General features: G+C 41.8%; 1 protein-coding gene across 1 annotated transcript in view; it reads right to left on the bottom strand.

Annotated features, from left to right (window-relative positions):
* COG6 (component of oligomeric golgi complex 6) overlaps positions 1-16,240 on the bottom strand; it is a 211,368-nt gene that overhangs the window by 91,502 nt on the left and 103,626 nt on the right. Inside the window, exons 7-8 of the mRNA XM_077484196.1 lie at positions 14,866-14,936; positions 9,681-9,774 (exon numbers count right to left, since the gene is read on the bottom strand). Of these exons, the coding sequence (XP_077340322.1) occupies positions 9,681-9,774; positions 14,866-14,936 (165 nt within the window). The remainder of the gene's footprint in view (positions 1-9,680; positions 9,775-14,865; positions 14,937-16,240) is intronic.

The raw sequence follows: 16,240 nt of genomic DNA, 5'->3' as shown, positions 1-16,240 counted from the left end.
TGTTTATAGCACAAAAAATAAAATACCACCAAAAGAAAGCTCTATTTGTGGGGGGAAAAAAGGACGTCAATTTTGTTTGGGTGCAATGTCGCACGACCGTGCAATTGTCAGTCAAAGCGATGCAATGCTGAATCGCAAAAAGCGCTCTGGTCAGGAAGGGGGTAAAGTCTTCTGGGGCTAAAGCGGTTAAACACTTGCTGTCCGATGCATTGTTTTAATTTTTCATACACAAGGTAAATTCAGCATTTTTTATTGTAAGAAAATCACTTAGAATACCCAAACATTATCTATTTTCTGAAAGCAGAGGCCCAGCATATTGTGCAGCTTTTTATCAAATGCAAATTTTAATAAAAAAAATACACTAAATTGAATTTTAGTGCAGGCAAACCCAAAATACTACTATATTTTTAGATGAATTATAAACGATGATGTTGCATCGAATAAATAGATACCAAACATGTCAAGATTAAAAATTGCACGCCTGTGAAATGGCAACGCAAAAGATGGCCCCAGATTTATTGCTCTCACTCTGATGTTCACTCCAATACCCCCACATGTGGCACAATCAAGGTTTACATATGACTGCCAGACCTATGTGCATGCTTGTATTTGCAAGTATGCGCAGATGGATGGGGGGGCTTTTACATTTTTTTGTAATATTTTTATTTATTTTATTACAATTTTTTACACTGTTTTTTTCATTTACCTTAATTGCTATCACAAACAGTGAAAAAAAGGGTACTAAGACCATGGCTGTAATGACCACTTCCTTACAGAATATTTTTATATATATGTCAGTCAGCAGTGGCTAAAGTGATTCTAAAGGTTTAAAAAAAAAAAAAATAACAACCATGTTATTCTTACCTGCTCTGTGCAATGGTTTTGCACAGAGTAGCCCGATCCTCTTCTTTTTGGGTCCCCCTCTTGCTAGCTGGCACTTGAGCAGGCTCGCTTTCAAGCCCCATTCCTATGAATGGACATTGTCCATTCACACACAGAGAGTGGCTTGGCCCCGCCGCCCACCCTCTCCTCAGTGGCTGTGATTGACAGCAGTAGAAGTCAATGTCTCCCACTGCTGTGTGAGCCAATGAGGGATGAGAGAGTCAGGAGAGCCACTGCTCTCATGTAAATTGCTGGATCAAGAAGGGGCTCAGATAAGTATTGGGGGGGGGGGGAGATGCTGCACTCAGGTTTTTTTTATCTTAATGCTTAGAATACATTAAGGTAAAAAAAAACTTCTGCCTTTAGAACCACTTTAAACTTAAACAAGTAGAAAATCAGTTTTAATTTTTTGAGCATTTATAGGCCTATTTAAAAGGCACTTTCACCCCCTTCCTGCCCAGGCCAATTTTCAGCTTTTTGAGCACTGTGGCATTTTGAATGACAACTGCATGGTCATGCAACACTGTACCCAAACAACATTTTTATACTTTTTGTTTCCCACAAATAGAGCTTTCTTTTGGTGGTATTTGATCACTGCTGGGGTATTGTTTTTTTGCGCTTGCAAATAAAAATTTTGAAAAAAAAAATAAAAAAAATTCTTCGCTCCTGTTACAAAACTTTGTAAAGAAGTAAGCCTTCTCCTTCACTGATGGGCACTGATGAGGCAGTACTGATTGGAACTGAGGTAGCATTGATAAGCAGCACTGATGGACACTGATATATGGCACTGGCGGGCACTGATAGATGGCATTAATAGGCAGCTGTGATCAGGAGACACTTGCAGGGATCACTGATGGGCAGAGTGCCATCCCAAATGGGCACTGAATGGCATCCCTAGTGGTCTGCAGTGGGCATCCTCGAAGGGTCTTCACTGATAATTAATGCACAGATTATCAGCACAGACCTTCCCTGTCAGGAGAGAAGCTGATTGGCTCTCCTGTACTCACACCTGTCATCACAAATACAGAAAAACCCAATAAATGGCACTTCTTGGTTTCCATGTGATCAGCTGTGATTTGACACAGCTGATCACATAGTAAAGAGCCTACATCATAGGCTCTTTACCTAGATCGGAGTTGCAGTGTGTCAGACTGACACACCACCTATCACCACACTGTGTGCCCCCGCAGGTGCGCGCTAGCAGCTTATCCTGCTGGACGTCCAGTCAGGATAATACAACCACTTTGCTATATAGCGGGCAGGAAGTGGTTTAAAAAAACAAAACAAAAAAAAACAGAGCATGTCTTTGAAAGCATATAAAGTATACAAGTCTACACGCTATCAAGATACAATGACAGAGCAGAGAGGATTCCCCCATATACCTAAAATATGTGAATGGGGGAATTGGGGAATTGCAGGAAAATAAAAAAAATATTCCTTGCAGTTGGGCTGTGGCTGTTCTGCAAGGGTTAATTGCTCATTTATGTCAAGGGGAACAATAAAAAGGAGCTATGCCTACCCAATCCTCCCCGCAAATCCTGTATCCCCACACCCTAGGGTAATAACGTCATCAAGACCAGAGCAGGCTCCATGATGTGAGGCTGTTGAGGGACAGTTCACCGCCATATAATGGGGAGCTCAGGATCAGGCAAGTAAAACCTTTTCTCACTGCCCTGGACAAAACAAGCAATTAACGCTTGCAATGTGGGCCACAGCCCCACTGGAAGGGCTATGTTTTGTATCTGCCCAGGGTCTGTCTTTAACATTACAGAACAAATCCAGTTAAATTTCACAAATTATTACTAAATAAATCACTTACTGATGCATGCTCCAGGCTATTCACACACCCATGAGTGCAAATCATTTCTAACAATAAAACTTTCTAATGTCCTCAGACCTTGGGAACACCATCCTAAGACACCATTTTTAGCACATACAACATTTCTGCTTCGAAGAAAACATGACATCAAAATACTATGAAGAATTATAATATGGACACTTTTTTTTTTTTTAACAAAACAAAAATGTAAACTGTGCAAACAGTCTAGATTCAGTCTCATTTGTTTAGATATGAATTATGTTTTTACTAAATAACTACCCGTGGTAAGGTTCAGCATTGCATGCCTATTACTGTGCAAGGACAGTATGTTATATAACTTGTGACAACTACATTGTGTTACTGACACCTAGTGGCCACAAGTTGTACAAGCTAGAACTTTTTTTCAGTATATGTTTCTTTGTAAAGAACATACACAGTACTTATGAGATAATGACATATTCACATCCTCCGAAGTTCCTTTGTCATTCTTTAAAATTTATTTTTCTGCCTTTTTTGTGGTTTGCCTAAAGAAAAAAGTAGACTAATATTTGCAGGGGCACTTTTACTTCTGTTTATGCTTTAAAGTAGAACAGTGACCAAGGTATATAGACAGTCAAATACAAACATATAACTGCCAAATTCAGTTACTATGTAATGCACAAGCCTCATAAAGAAACAAGAAAAATCAAAGAACAATTAAATGTCTCTCCAGGGATATTCCAAAAAAAAAAAAAAAGCTGACCTCCTACTTTAACACCATTGGATTGAAAGGTAGAATAAATATGAATAAAAAAAGAGAATTTAATGCTTCATAAAAAAAAAAAACTATTTAAATAGAGAAAAAAAAAAAAACCTTAACGATCATCAGTTTAGAACTAACCATTAATAAAGACCCTAGAATAATTGCTCTTCCCCCTGCACTCATGGCAAATCGTCACTTTTGTATGTATCCACAACTAATGCATTTACGTATGCATGTGTGTATGCTTGGGGGGGGGCATAACTATTGCTATCACATAGAGGACCACCAGCCCACTATGTGATTAATGTATCATTTGTAACCTGCTGTTGTTAATTAATCCTCAGGGGTCTAATTGGCAGTAAGCCTTACTTCAGTGGCAGCAAAATGGTTAAAGCTGTACTTGACATTACAGAAAAAAAGAGTGTGGACCGATTGTTCCCTTACATAGTCTGACTTAAAAAAGACACAAGCCCATCTAGTTCAACCAATAATAAGAAAAAAAAAAACATTTTTTTAAATATAATAAGACATATATACATACATATTACAGCCTTTAGTTCAATGTTTTGGGTTAGGTTATAAAAAAATATCCAAATCTTTGATGATTCCTAGGAGCACCATCAAATCTATAATAAACAAATGGAAAGAACATGGCACAACAGCAAACTTGGTAAGAGACGGCCGCACACCAAAACTTACGGACTGGGCAAGGAGGGCATTACTCAGAGAGGCAGCACAGAGACCTAAGGTAAGCCTGGAGGAGCTGCAGAGATCCACAGCAGAGACTGGAATATCTGTACATAGGACGACAATAAGCCGTACGCTCCATAGAGTTGGGCATCAGTGGCCAGAAGAAAGCCATTACTTTCAGCAAAAAAAAAAAAAAAATTGCACGTTTTGAGTTTGCAAAAAGGTATATGAGAAACTCCCAAAATGTATGGAGGAAGGTGCTCTGGTCTGATGAGACTAAAATTGAACGCTATGAAAAATGATATGAAAACGATATGTTTGGTGCAAACCAAACACATCACATCACCCAAAGAACACCATCCCCACAGTGAAACATGGTGGTGGCAGCATCATGCTGTGAGGATGTTTTTCAGCAGTCGGGACTGGGAAACTGGTCAGAGTTGAGGGCAAGATGGATGGTGCTAAATACAGGGATATTCTTGAGCAAAACTTGTACCACTCTGTGTGTGATTTGAGGCTAAGACAGAGGTTCACCTTCCAACAGGACAATGACTCCAAAACACACTGCTAAAGCATTCCAGGTTGTGAGGCAACAAAACACAAAAAATACCAAGGGGGTGAATACTTTTGCAAGGCACTGTATATTATATATACATACATACACACACACATACATATTATATATATATATATATATATATATATATATATATATATATATATATATATATATATATATATATATATATAGGATATATATTAATCCTACACCCACAGTTGATACAGAGGAAGGCAAAAAAAAAAAAAAAAAAAAAAAACACAACAATTCAATTTGCTCTAGCAGAAAAGAAATTCCTTTCTAATCCCCAAGAGGCAATCGGATATTCCCTGGATCAACTTTACCTATAAATGTTAGTATCCTGTTATGTACATTTAGGAAAAAATCCTTTCCTTTGAGAAAGAAAGGCCTTTCTTAAAACAATCTACTGAGCTCTTACTGTGAAGAAACCTTACTGTATTTGGAGATTAAATCTCTTTTCCTTCAAGAGTAAAGAGTGCCCCCTTGTCCACTGTGATGACCCTAAAGTGAATAACTCACCACCAAGATCACTATATGGACCCCTTATATATTTACACATGTTGATCATATCCCCCCTTAATCTCCAGAGAGAATAAATTCAGATAATCTTTCCTCATAGCTGTATGCCATTATTGAGGTTATGATCTACCAAAACCCCCCAGATCCTTCTCCACCATTGACTCCCCAGCTGTTCTCCCCCTAGTATGAATGATGCATATTCTCCGCCCCCAAGTGCATAACTTTACATTTATCAACGTTAAACCTCATTTGCCACATAGTTGCCCAATGACACAGAGCATTGAGGCCAGCTTGTAAGTTGGAGACATCCTGTAAGGATGTTATTCCACTGCAGAGCTTTAGCAGAAGGCTGTTCACATATCCCAAAGCAGGAGCTTTAACCACTTCAATACCGGGCATTTTCACCCCCTTCCTGCCCAGGCCATATTTTAGCTTTCAGCGCTGTCACACTTTGAATGACAATTGCACGGTCATGCGACATTGTGCCCAAATTAGATTTTGGTAATTTTTTTTCCCCACAAATAGAGCTCTCGTTTTGCGCTATAAACAAAAAAATACCAACAATAAAAAAAAAAAAAAAAAAACACACAATATTTATTACTTATTGCTGTAATTAATATCCCAATCTTTTAAAAAAAAAAAATTTTTTCTCACTTTAGGCCGATATGTATTCTTCTACATATTTTTGGTAACAAAAAAAAACAAAAAAAATCGCAATAAGCATATATATCGATTAGTTTGTGCAAAAGTTATAGCATCTACAAAATTGGGGATAGATTTATGTCATTATTTTATCAACTTTTTTTTTACTACTACTAATGGCGGCGATCTGTGATTTTTATCATGACTATGACATTGCGGCAGGTAGAGCGGACACTTTTGACACTATTTTGGGACCATTGACATTTATAAAGCGATCAGTGCTATAAAAATGCATTGATTACTGTATAAATGTCACTGTCAGGGAAGGGGTTAACACTAGGGGGCGATGAAGGGGTTAAATTTTGTGTCCTAGGGAGTGATTCTAACTGTGAAGGGAGGGGACTGATGAGGGGAGGAAACCGATCAGTGTTCCAATATACAAGGAACATACGATCAATTCTCCTCTCCCCTGACAGGACGTGGATCATAAACAGATCCACGTCGCTGCTCTGTGGTGAGCAATCGTGGGTGCCCGGCAGATATGCGTACCGGGTCCCCAGTGATGCGGTGCATGTGCGCTCTCCACAATGCCGGGAAGACAAAGACGTCATATGATGTCATCCCAGAGGGAGGAAGGGTGCCTGCCACCATCATTTTACAATAAGGGGGTAGGCAAGTGGTTAAAGAAAGCAAATCTAAGCTAAGACAGGCACTGGCACCTTAGTGAAAATACATGGTGCATAGGTTTTAGTAGAAACCCTCAAAACTTTTCCACCTTTGTGAAAAGGACTATGGGGGTTATTTACAAAAGGAAAATCCACTTTGCACATCAAGTTCACTTAGAAGTGCAGTCGCTGTAGATCCGAGGGGGGCATGCAAGGAAAAAACAGCAATTTAGCTGGCACTTGAATGGATGATAAAATCAGCAGAGCTTCCCCTCATTTCAGATCTACTCCTCAGATTTACAGCGACTGCACTTCCAAGTGCACTTGCAGTGCAAAGTGGATTTGCCTTTCGTAAATAACCCCCTATGACACCTGCAAGAGGATTTACTGCAGAGCAGAGTGAAGATCTGGCCCCCTTTTGCGGGGAGCCTGGTAAATTTGATAGCATGAAACAAGGTGTAGGCAGAGACCAACACTCTAGCTTGTATCCAGTATAGGAGTATTCAAAGCCTGTACTGCAGAGTAGAAAGGGTTAACCACTTCCCGACCGCCGCACGACGATGTACGTCGACAGAATGGCACGGGCAGGCATAAGGGCTTACATGTACGTCCTTGCCTGCCCACCGGTCGGGGGCCCGATCGGGCCCCCGCCCGGTGCCTGCGGCGGTCGGTATTCGTTCGGGAGCGATCCCGGACGAGGGGACGGCCATTCATTCATGGCCACCCCCTCGCGATCGCTCCCGACGAATGAAAATGTCCCGTGACATCATTTCCTCTCCTGTAATGTAAACACAGGAGAGGAAGTGATGTATTCTCTCCTCCGTGTCGGTATTTTTCGTTCCGGCACCGAGGAGAGAGGTTCGGTGAGTTGCACCAGCACACCACACATACAGTAAAACATGCCAGGCACACTCACACCCCCCCTTTACCCCCCGATCACCCCCCAATTACCCCTGCCCCCCCAGTCACAGTGACACCAATTGCTTTTTTTTTTTTTTTTTTGCATTGGTGTCATTTGTGACTGTAATAACTGTTAGGGCAGTTAGGGTTAGCCCCCTTTAGTTCTAATGTGCCCCCCTAACCCCCCCAATAAAGGTTTAACTCCGTGATCACCCCCCGTCGCCAGTGTCACTAAGGCTGGGTTCACATTGCAGCGGTTTATGAGAACGAATGTGATTCGCACCGCACTGCAGTGCAAATCACATCCGATCTCTGTGCGATTCGAGTTCAGCCATACAGATAGTATGGCTGAATTCGTGTCGCACCCGCCGCACCCGCCGCAAACTCGCACGGGACCCTTTTTTTGGTCCGCAGCAGAATCGGATCGCATGGGTGTTCACACCATGCGATCCGAGTTTGCAGATCGCACTGCGATATGCGAACTGATCTGGGGGTGTCATTAACATTTCACTGACACTCCCAGCAGTTCGCATAGGGCAGTGTGAACTGCCGCCGGGAGGCATGCGATGCGGGAACCCGCCGCGGATTTGTGGCGTTCCCGCATCGCTCCAGTGTGAACCCAGCCTAATAAGCGATCGTTTTTCTGATCACTGTATTAGTGTCACAGGTGACGCTAGTTAGGCAGGTAGGTATTTAGGTTCGCCGCAGCTTTTTATAGCGCCAGGGACCCCCATATACTACCGCATAAAGCCCCCTGATTGCCCCCTAGTTAACCCTTTCACCAGTGATCACCATATAACTGTTACAGGTGACGCTGGTTGGTTAGTTATTTTTTTTTATAGTTTCAGGGCACCCGCCATTTATTACCTAGTCTCACTAGTGTACCCCTAAATTTAGGGGTGTCTACTTTCCAAAATGGGGTCATTTGGGGGGGGGGGTTTGTGCCATCTTGGCATTTTATGGCCTTCAAAACTGTAACGCCCTTAGAAAGCCTGAAGGCGGTGCTTGGTTTTCGGGGCCCCGTACGCGGCTAGGCTCCCAAAAAGTCCCACATATGTGGTATCCCCGTACTCAGGAGAAGCAGCAGAATTTATTTTGGGGTGTCATTTCACATATGCCCATAGCATGTGTGAGCAATATATCATTTAGTGACAACTTTGTGTAAAAAAAAAAAAAAATGTTTTTTGTCATTATTCAATCGCTTGAGGCAAAAAAATAAAATATTCAATGGGCTCAACATGCCACTTATCAATTTCCTTAGGGTGTCTACTTTCCAAAATGGGGTCATTTGGGGGGGTTTTGTACTGCCCTGCCATTTTAGCACCTCAAGAAATGAGATAGGCAGTCGTAAACTAAAAGCTGCGTAAATTCCAGAAAACGTACCTTAGTTTGTAGATGTGACAACTTTTGCGCAAACCAATAAATATACAATTATTGACTTTTTTTTTACCAAAGACATGTGGCTGAATACATTTTGGCCTAAATGTATGACTAAAATTGAGTTTATTGGATTTTTCTAATAACAAAAAGTAGAAAATATCATTTTTTTTCAAAATTTGCGGTCTTTTTACGTTTATATCGCAAAAAATAAAAATCGCAGAGGCAATCAAATACCATCAAAAGAAAGCTCTATTTGTGGGAAGAAAAGGACGCAAATTTTGTTTGGGTACAACATTGCATGACCGCGCAATTACCAGTTAAAGCAGCGCAGTGCCAAATTGTAAAAAGACCTCTGGTCATTTACCAGCAAAATGGTCCGGTCTGAAGGTGGTTAAGGCTTTTATGACCAATCAGTGTAGGCAGTGGGAGCTCAGAATGTCAAAGGATTGTTGGGCTAATAGCAAGCAGTGAAACAGCGAGTGGAAAAGCAGTCAGTCCCCAGGCATGCATCATCAAAATTGGGCACGCATGTGCACTGTACTCATGCAAGAAGTAGGCTGAGCAGGCGCACTAGTGGTCCCTGTGTTTGCACGCCATGGGCTTTTTCAATAGAAAGTGGTCCCAGGTTCTGCAATGCAGACCAACAGTGACACAGAAAGGGCACCAAATTTAAAAAGTAAATACAAGCCGTTTGCGCTGCAGGCTGCAAGCAAATGATTAAGCCAGGTGTACCATTGGCAACACAGATGTGACTGCTGAAGAAAACAAGCGTTCTGCTCTAATCATGATGCCATTTAGCAGTTTTAAAATGCTGTTTAGGATATTTGTTAGAATAATCACAAGACGAACTCTGAAACTTACTTGTACAAGACGGGTCTGTCTTGTAGAGCATCCATCGCTTGAGAAAGAATAGGAGATATGTCACATGATTCCTGCGTCAATGTTCTGCAGTCATCTACCATTAAAAGAAATAAAAAGTAATAAATACCAACTCCAGAACGCAATATCGTAAAGCATGAGTTTCTCTGATGCGATTAATAGAACCCACACTTTATCACTATATTACAAAAGCCCACAGCCATATTCAAAGAGTAATAACGTGCTGCAACCTACTACAGTCACTTACAGATTGGCCCTCGGTATCTTACAGAGGGCAGAGTTTTGAAAGATTGATCTCGGAGTGACCACTATTAATTATTGCTGCTCTGTGTACCATGTTATCCATGAGCAATTTCATCCAAAACAAGTTGTACAATTTTGGAAGAAACAGGAAAGACTTGTATTGCACCACCTTGACCCCAATTGTAAACTCTTCTCCTCCTTCAGTCAAGACAGACCTAGTTCTTCTATGATCCTATGACTAACCCCCAATGGGCAGGGTGAAATGCATCAGTGTGCGGTATCTTGGCGGAGACATGTAGGCTGAGGCCGTTCCACTGTTTCTGTGTCAGTGGTAGAGAAGCGCCCTTCTCTATTTACTGCATACACTGCTTTGGATGATTATATTGGCACGCCTGCACCTTTTATTTCTGTGGATCACAGGAGCAGAGTCCCTAACTTTGAGGGATGCTCCAAGTTCATACTGAGGCCTAGATCTTCTGTATGGCCTGCATTACCATGAATGTCCTGTGCTTGGCAAAAAAGCTTGCCAAGCTAGTAGGCGAGGAAAAGACTTTAGGGCCCATTCACACCTAACGCAGTGGAATGCAGTTGGCTGCATTTTTGACTGCACTCCAACTGCATTTTTCTGCACCGCAGAAAACGTAAATGGATAGGAAGGTATGTAAATGCAGTGCAACGCATTACAGTGCATACAGAATCCCAGGGAAAGTAAGAAGGAGGAAGTGACCTCACAGGACAAATGCAGATAGAAAAACAGGCATCAACTGCACGTAAATGTGCATAAAAACGCACATCAAATGCATGCATATGTGCAAAGAATATACACACAGTAGATGTGCAGTTTCCAGTTTGAATGGGCCGCAAGTCTCTGCTGTTCCCAGGTCTTTCAACAAATGTGTGGAAGCTAAACAAAGCTGTCCCTTTGAAAAAAAATCAGTGGATGAAACGCTGTGTCAGGGTGCAGTGCACGGCAATCTGTATTAACACCACGCGTTCTCCTGGAGGTGTTGCTGAAAATGTGTGGGACAGCCAATTGCACTAAGCGATCAGCTGGGATATATGATATGCCTTTAACATTTTGACAGTGCCTTGCAAAAGGTATTCACCTCCCTTGGCATTTTATGTGTTTTGTTGCCTCACAACCTGGAATTAACATGGATTGTTTGAGGATTTGCATCATTTAACCACTTGGCCACTGGGCACTTAAACCCCCTTAATAACCAGACCAATTTTCGGCTTTCAGTGCTCTCACATTTTGAATGACAATTACTCAGTCATACAACACTGTACCCATATGGAATTTTTGTCCTTTTTTCCACACAAATAGAGCTTTCTTTTGGTGGTATTTAATCACTTTTGGATTTTTTATTTTTGCGCTATAAAAGAAAAAAAGACTGAAAATTCTGTAAAAAAAATTTAATTTTTCTTCGTTTGTTATAAAATTTTGCAAATTAGTAATTATTCTTGATACGTTTTGGCCAAAATTTATACTACTACATATCTTTGGTAAAAATAAGTACAAATTGGTGTATATTATTTGGTCTTTGTGAAAGTTATAGAGTCCACAAGCTATGGTGCCAATATCTGAAAATTGATCACACCTGAAGGACCGACGGACTATCTCATTTCTTGAGACCCTAACTTGCCATAAAAGTACAAATACCCCCCAAATGACCCCTTTTTGGAAATAAGACATTCCAATGTATTTAGAAAGAGGCATGATGAGTTTTTTGAAGTTGTAATTTTTTCCCACAATTCTTTGCAAAATCAAGATTTTTTTTTTTCTTTTTTCTTTTTCACAAAATTGTCATATTAGCGGGTTATTTCTCACACACAGCATATGCATACCACAAATTACACCCCAAAACACATTCTGCTATTATTCCAGAGTATGGCAATACCACGTGTGAGACTTTTACACAGAGTGGCCACATACAGAGGCTCAACATGCAGGGAACACCTTAAGGCATTCTGGAGCACCCAGGACAATTCTGACATTTCTCTCCTACATGTAAAAATCATCTTGTGTGAGACTTCCACAGCCTGGCCACATACAGAGGCAGAGTACAGCCGAGTGTGGCTGAGCATGGCCGAGTATCACCGAGTATGGCAGGGCATTGCAGAGTATGGCAGGGCATTGCAGAGTATGGCAGGGCATTGCAGAGTATGGCAGGGCATTGCAGAGTATGGCAGGGCATTGCAGAGTATGGCTGGGCATTGCAGAGTATGGCTGGGCATTGCAGAGTATGGCTGGGCATTGCAGAGTATGGCTGGGCATTGCAGAGTATGGCTGGGCATTGCAGAGTATGGCTGGGCATTGCAGAGTATGGCTGGGCATTGCAGAGTATGGCTGGGCATTGCAGAGTATGGCAGGGCATTGCAGAGTATGGCAGGGTATTGCAGAGTATGGCAGGGCATTGCAGAGTATGGCAGGGCATTGCAGAGTATGGCAGGGCATTGCAGAGCATGGCAGGGCATTGCAGAGTATGGCTGGGCATTGCAGAGTATGGCAGGTTATTCCAGAGTATGGCAGGTTATTCCAGAGTATGGCAGGTTATTCCAGAGTATGGCAGGTTATTCCAGAGTATGGCAGGGTATTCCAGAGTATGGCAGGGTATTCCAGAGTATGGCAGGGTATTCCAGAGTATGGCAGAGTATTGCAGGGTATCACAGAGTATAGTTGAGCATGGAGGGATGGCTCAGCATGTGTGAATGGATGTGACTGCAATTGTCACAGAGCAGCGCTGTGGGCACTACAGATCCAGCCCACAGCGCTGCCATCCGCTCTCTCAATGTACCGATTGGTACACAGAGGGGAGAGAGGAACCAGCGTCATGACATGACGGTTTGTTTACAAGTGAAATGCTCCGTCATTTGACGGAGCGTTCACGTGGTAAATGGCCGTGATGTGTGATCCATCGGTCCTCTGGGCCCGGCGGTCACGGATGTTCTCGGGGGCATGCGAGAGCGGAATTCTGGGAGGACGTCATAGTAAGTTTCCCCTTAAACCACTCAAGTGTTGCTTTAGCAGTGTGTTTGGGGTCATTGTCCTGCTGGAAGGTGAACCTCCACCCTAGCCTCAAATCACACAAAGAGTGCTACAAGTTTTGCTCAAGAATATCCCTGTATTTAGCACCATCCATCTTTCCCTCAACTCTGACCAGTTTCCCAGTCCTGACTGCTGAAAAACATCCCCGCAGCATGATGGTGCAATTTCACTGTGGGGATGGCCAGACATAGCGTTTTCTTTGAAAGCCAAAAAGTTCAATTTTAGTCTCATCAGACAAGAGTTTCTCACATGCCTTTTTACAAACTCAAAACGTACCATTTTGTTTTTTTGCTGAAAGTAATGGCTTTCTTCTGGCCACTCTGCCATAAAACCAATCATCAAAGATTTGGATATTTTTTTATAACCTAACCCAGGTTTTTACTTCTCAACAACATTGTCCCTTACTTGTTTGGAGAGTTCCTTGGTCTTCATGGTAGTGTTTGGTTAGTGGTGCCTCTTGCTTAGGTGTTGCAGTCTCTGGGGCCTTTCAAAAAGGTGTGTATATATGTAATGACAGATCATGTGACACTTAGATTGCACACAGGTGGACATCATTTCACCAATTATGTGACTTCTGAAGGTAATTGGTTGCACCAGAGCTTTTTGTGGGCTTTATAACAAAGGGGGTGAATACATATGCACATGACAATTACTTTTTTCTGAAAAATAGTTTTATATATATATATATATATATATTTCAAATTTTATTTCACCAACTTAGACTATTGTGTTCTGATCCATCACATACAATTCAGATTAAAAAAAAAACATTGAACTAAGGGCTGTAATGTAACAAAATATGTAAAAAGCCAAGGGGGTGAATACTTTTGCAAGGCACTGTATGTTTGTGAGTAGTTTTTGGATGTTTAATCAAATTAAATGTTTTTATGGTAATAGACTATGCAAGTTCCATTTTCTGTGCCCAATATCTGAGGAACCACTTGGATTATCATTCATACCAGTGTATGGGAAGACTCTTCAGAAGGAGTGGTGCATTCTGAGCACTTTATTCCAAGCATTTATATGTGAGGCAGAACCATTTGGTGAGTGAGACTCACATAGGGTGAGCACTTGAGGTGATTGCTTATGGAGTGGGACAATCACAACATCATCTTTCCTGCATGATTAGAACACAGCTATATGCAGTTATATTATGTATGGGACATATTCATTGACTTTTTAATTAACTTGAACACTTCATGCTTTGAATTTTTTGCATTGTTCTAGCTTCCGGAATCTATTAACATTGATTTGATTTCATGGAAGAGATATATTTCTTATAAAGGAGGCAGCGGGATTGTTTTCAGTTATAAATTGTTAAAACACTTATTTATCACTATTATTGTGTTTGAGTTATATGATTATAACCCTTTCACACTGAGGCAGTTTCAGGCGTTTTAGCACTAGAAATAGTGTGATGTGGTGTAAAGGCACCTGAAATTGCCTCCCATTCTCTGCAATGGGTGCTTTCACACCCGGGCGGTGCGCTTGCAGGAAGTTAAAAAAGGCCCTGCAAGCAGCATCTTGGGGTAGTTTGAGAGCGCTGTATACAACACCCCTGCCCATTGCAATAAATAGGCAGAGTTTCCGAAGCACCTGAAAAGCGCTTCAGAAGCGCCGCAACACGGGAGTTTTTAACCCCATTCTTTGGGGCTAAAAGCACCCCGCTAACAGCCGCAAAGCGGCACAAAAGCGCTAACAGGTGGCGTTTTACTGTCAACGGCCAGCGCTTTCAGTGTGAAAGCAGCCTTAGGTTAATTTTATACAGCGCAGGGTTATTAGACGTTTATTAAATAAAGTTTACTAATCTTTAGCTAGAGAAATTCCTATTTATTAGAAACATTGCAAGCTATAAACGAAAAAAGGTATACTTACTCTGAGCCCATCGATACAGCCGCTCATAAGATGTCTCTTGGAGTAAAGCCATCTGCTCCATAATTTCCAGCCTAACAAAACAAAATCAACATAATTGCAGACAAACTGAAGGAGGAGGCAAGAGCTATTATCATTAATATACAGGATTTATATAGCGCCAACAGTTTACGCAGCACTTTACAATATAAAAAGGAAGACAGTACAGTAACAATGCTATAAAATACAAGAGAGTTAAAAATGACCTGCTCATAGGAGCTTATAATCTAAGAGGTTGGGGCAAGTGGTATAAAAAGGTTATAACTGTGGGGGGTGAGCTGATGGAAGTGAGGATTAGAGGCGTGATAGGCTTCCATGAAGAGATGAGTTTTCAGGGATCGCCTAAAGGCAGCCACAGTAGGAGATAACCGGACAGATTGAGGTAGGGCATTCCAGAGGATGGGAGAGGCTCTGGAGATGCACATGGGAGGAGGAGACAGGGGAGCTTGAGAGAAGGTGGTCTTGAGAGGATGGTTTGGGTGATAGTTGGAGACAAGATTGGTGATGTAGCACGGGGCAGAGTTGTGAATGGCTTTGTATGTTGTCGTTAGTATTGTTAATTAAATTCTTTGAGCAATCAGAAGCCAATGGAGGGATTGGCAGTGAGAGGGGTAACAGACATTGAGGGTTGGTAAGGTGGATGAGTCTGGCAGCAGCATTCATGATAGACTGAAGAGGAATAGCCTATGGAGAAGTAGGCGTATGGGAAGAGAGTTTCAATAGCCAAGGCAAGAGATAACAAGGGAGTGAATGAGTAGCTTGGTGGCGAATGTTAGAAATTTTACAGAGGTAATATCTCTAAAATTAAAGTGAACAATTGGATTTGGGGCTAAAAGAACAGTTTAGGGTCTAGGATTACACCTAGTACCCTGGCACGAGGAGAGCGATTGATGGTTGCAAGGGGGGGGGGGGGGGAACAGGCATGGGGGATTATCATCAGCTCAGTTTTAGAGAGATTTCATTAAAGGAAGCGGTACAACATCCATTCTGATATGTCGGTTAGTAATACGAGAGGAGACTGAAGGAGTGAGGTGAGAAGTAGACATATAGATTTCGGTGTCATCAGCATAGAGATATATTGGAAGCCGTGGGAGGTTATCAAATGAACAAGAGAGGAGGTGTAGATAGAGCAGAGAAGCAGTCCAAGAACAGAGACTTGGGGGACACCTACAGAAAGAGGACGTGGAGAGGAGGAGACAGGAGTTGTAGGTAACACTGAACCAGCACTGTTATAGGTAGGAGGAGAACCAGGATAGAGCAGAATCTTGGAGGCCAAAGGAACAGAGTTTTTTCAGAAGGAGATGGTGGTCAACAGTATCAAATGCTGCAGAGAGGTCTA

The sequence above is a fragment of the Lithobates pipiens genome, unplaced genomic scaffold, assembly GCF_037356315.1.
Source record: "Lithobates pipiens isolate NorthernLeopardFrog02 unplaced genomic scaffold, aLitPip1_a1.2 Scaffold_16, whole genome shotgun sequence".
NCBI lineage: Eukaryota > Metazoa > Chordata > Amphibia > Anura > Ranidae > Lithobates > Lithobates pipiens.
The sequence above is the reverse complement of the archived record's forward strand: the minus strand, read 5'-3'. Positions and strand labels throughout refer to the sequence as shown.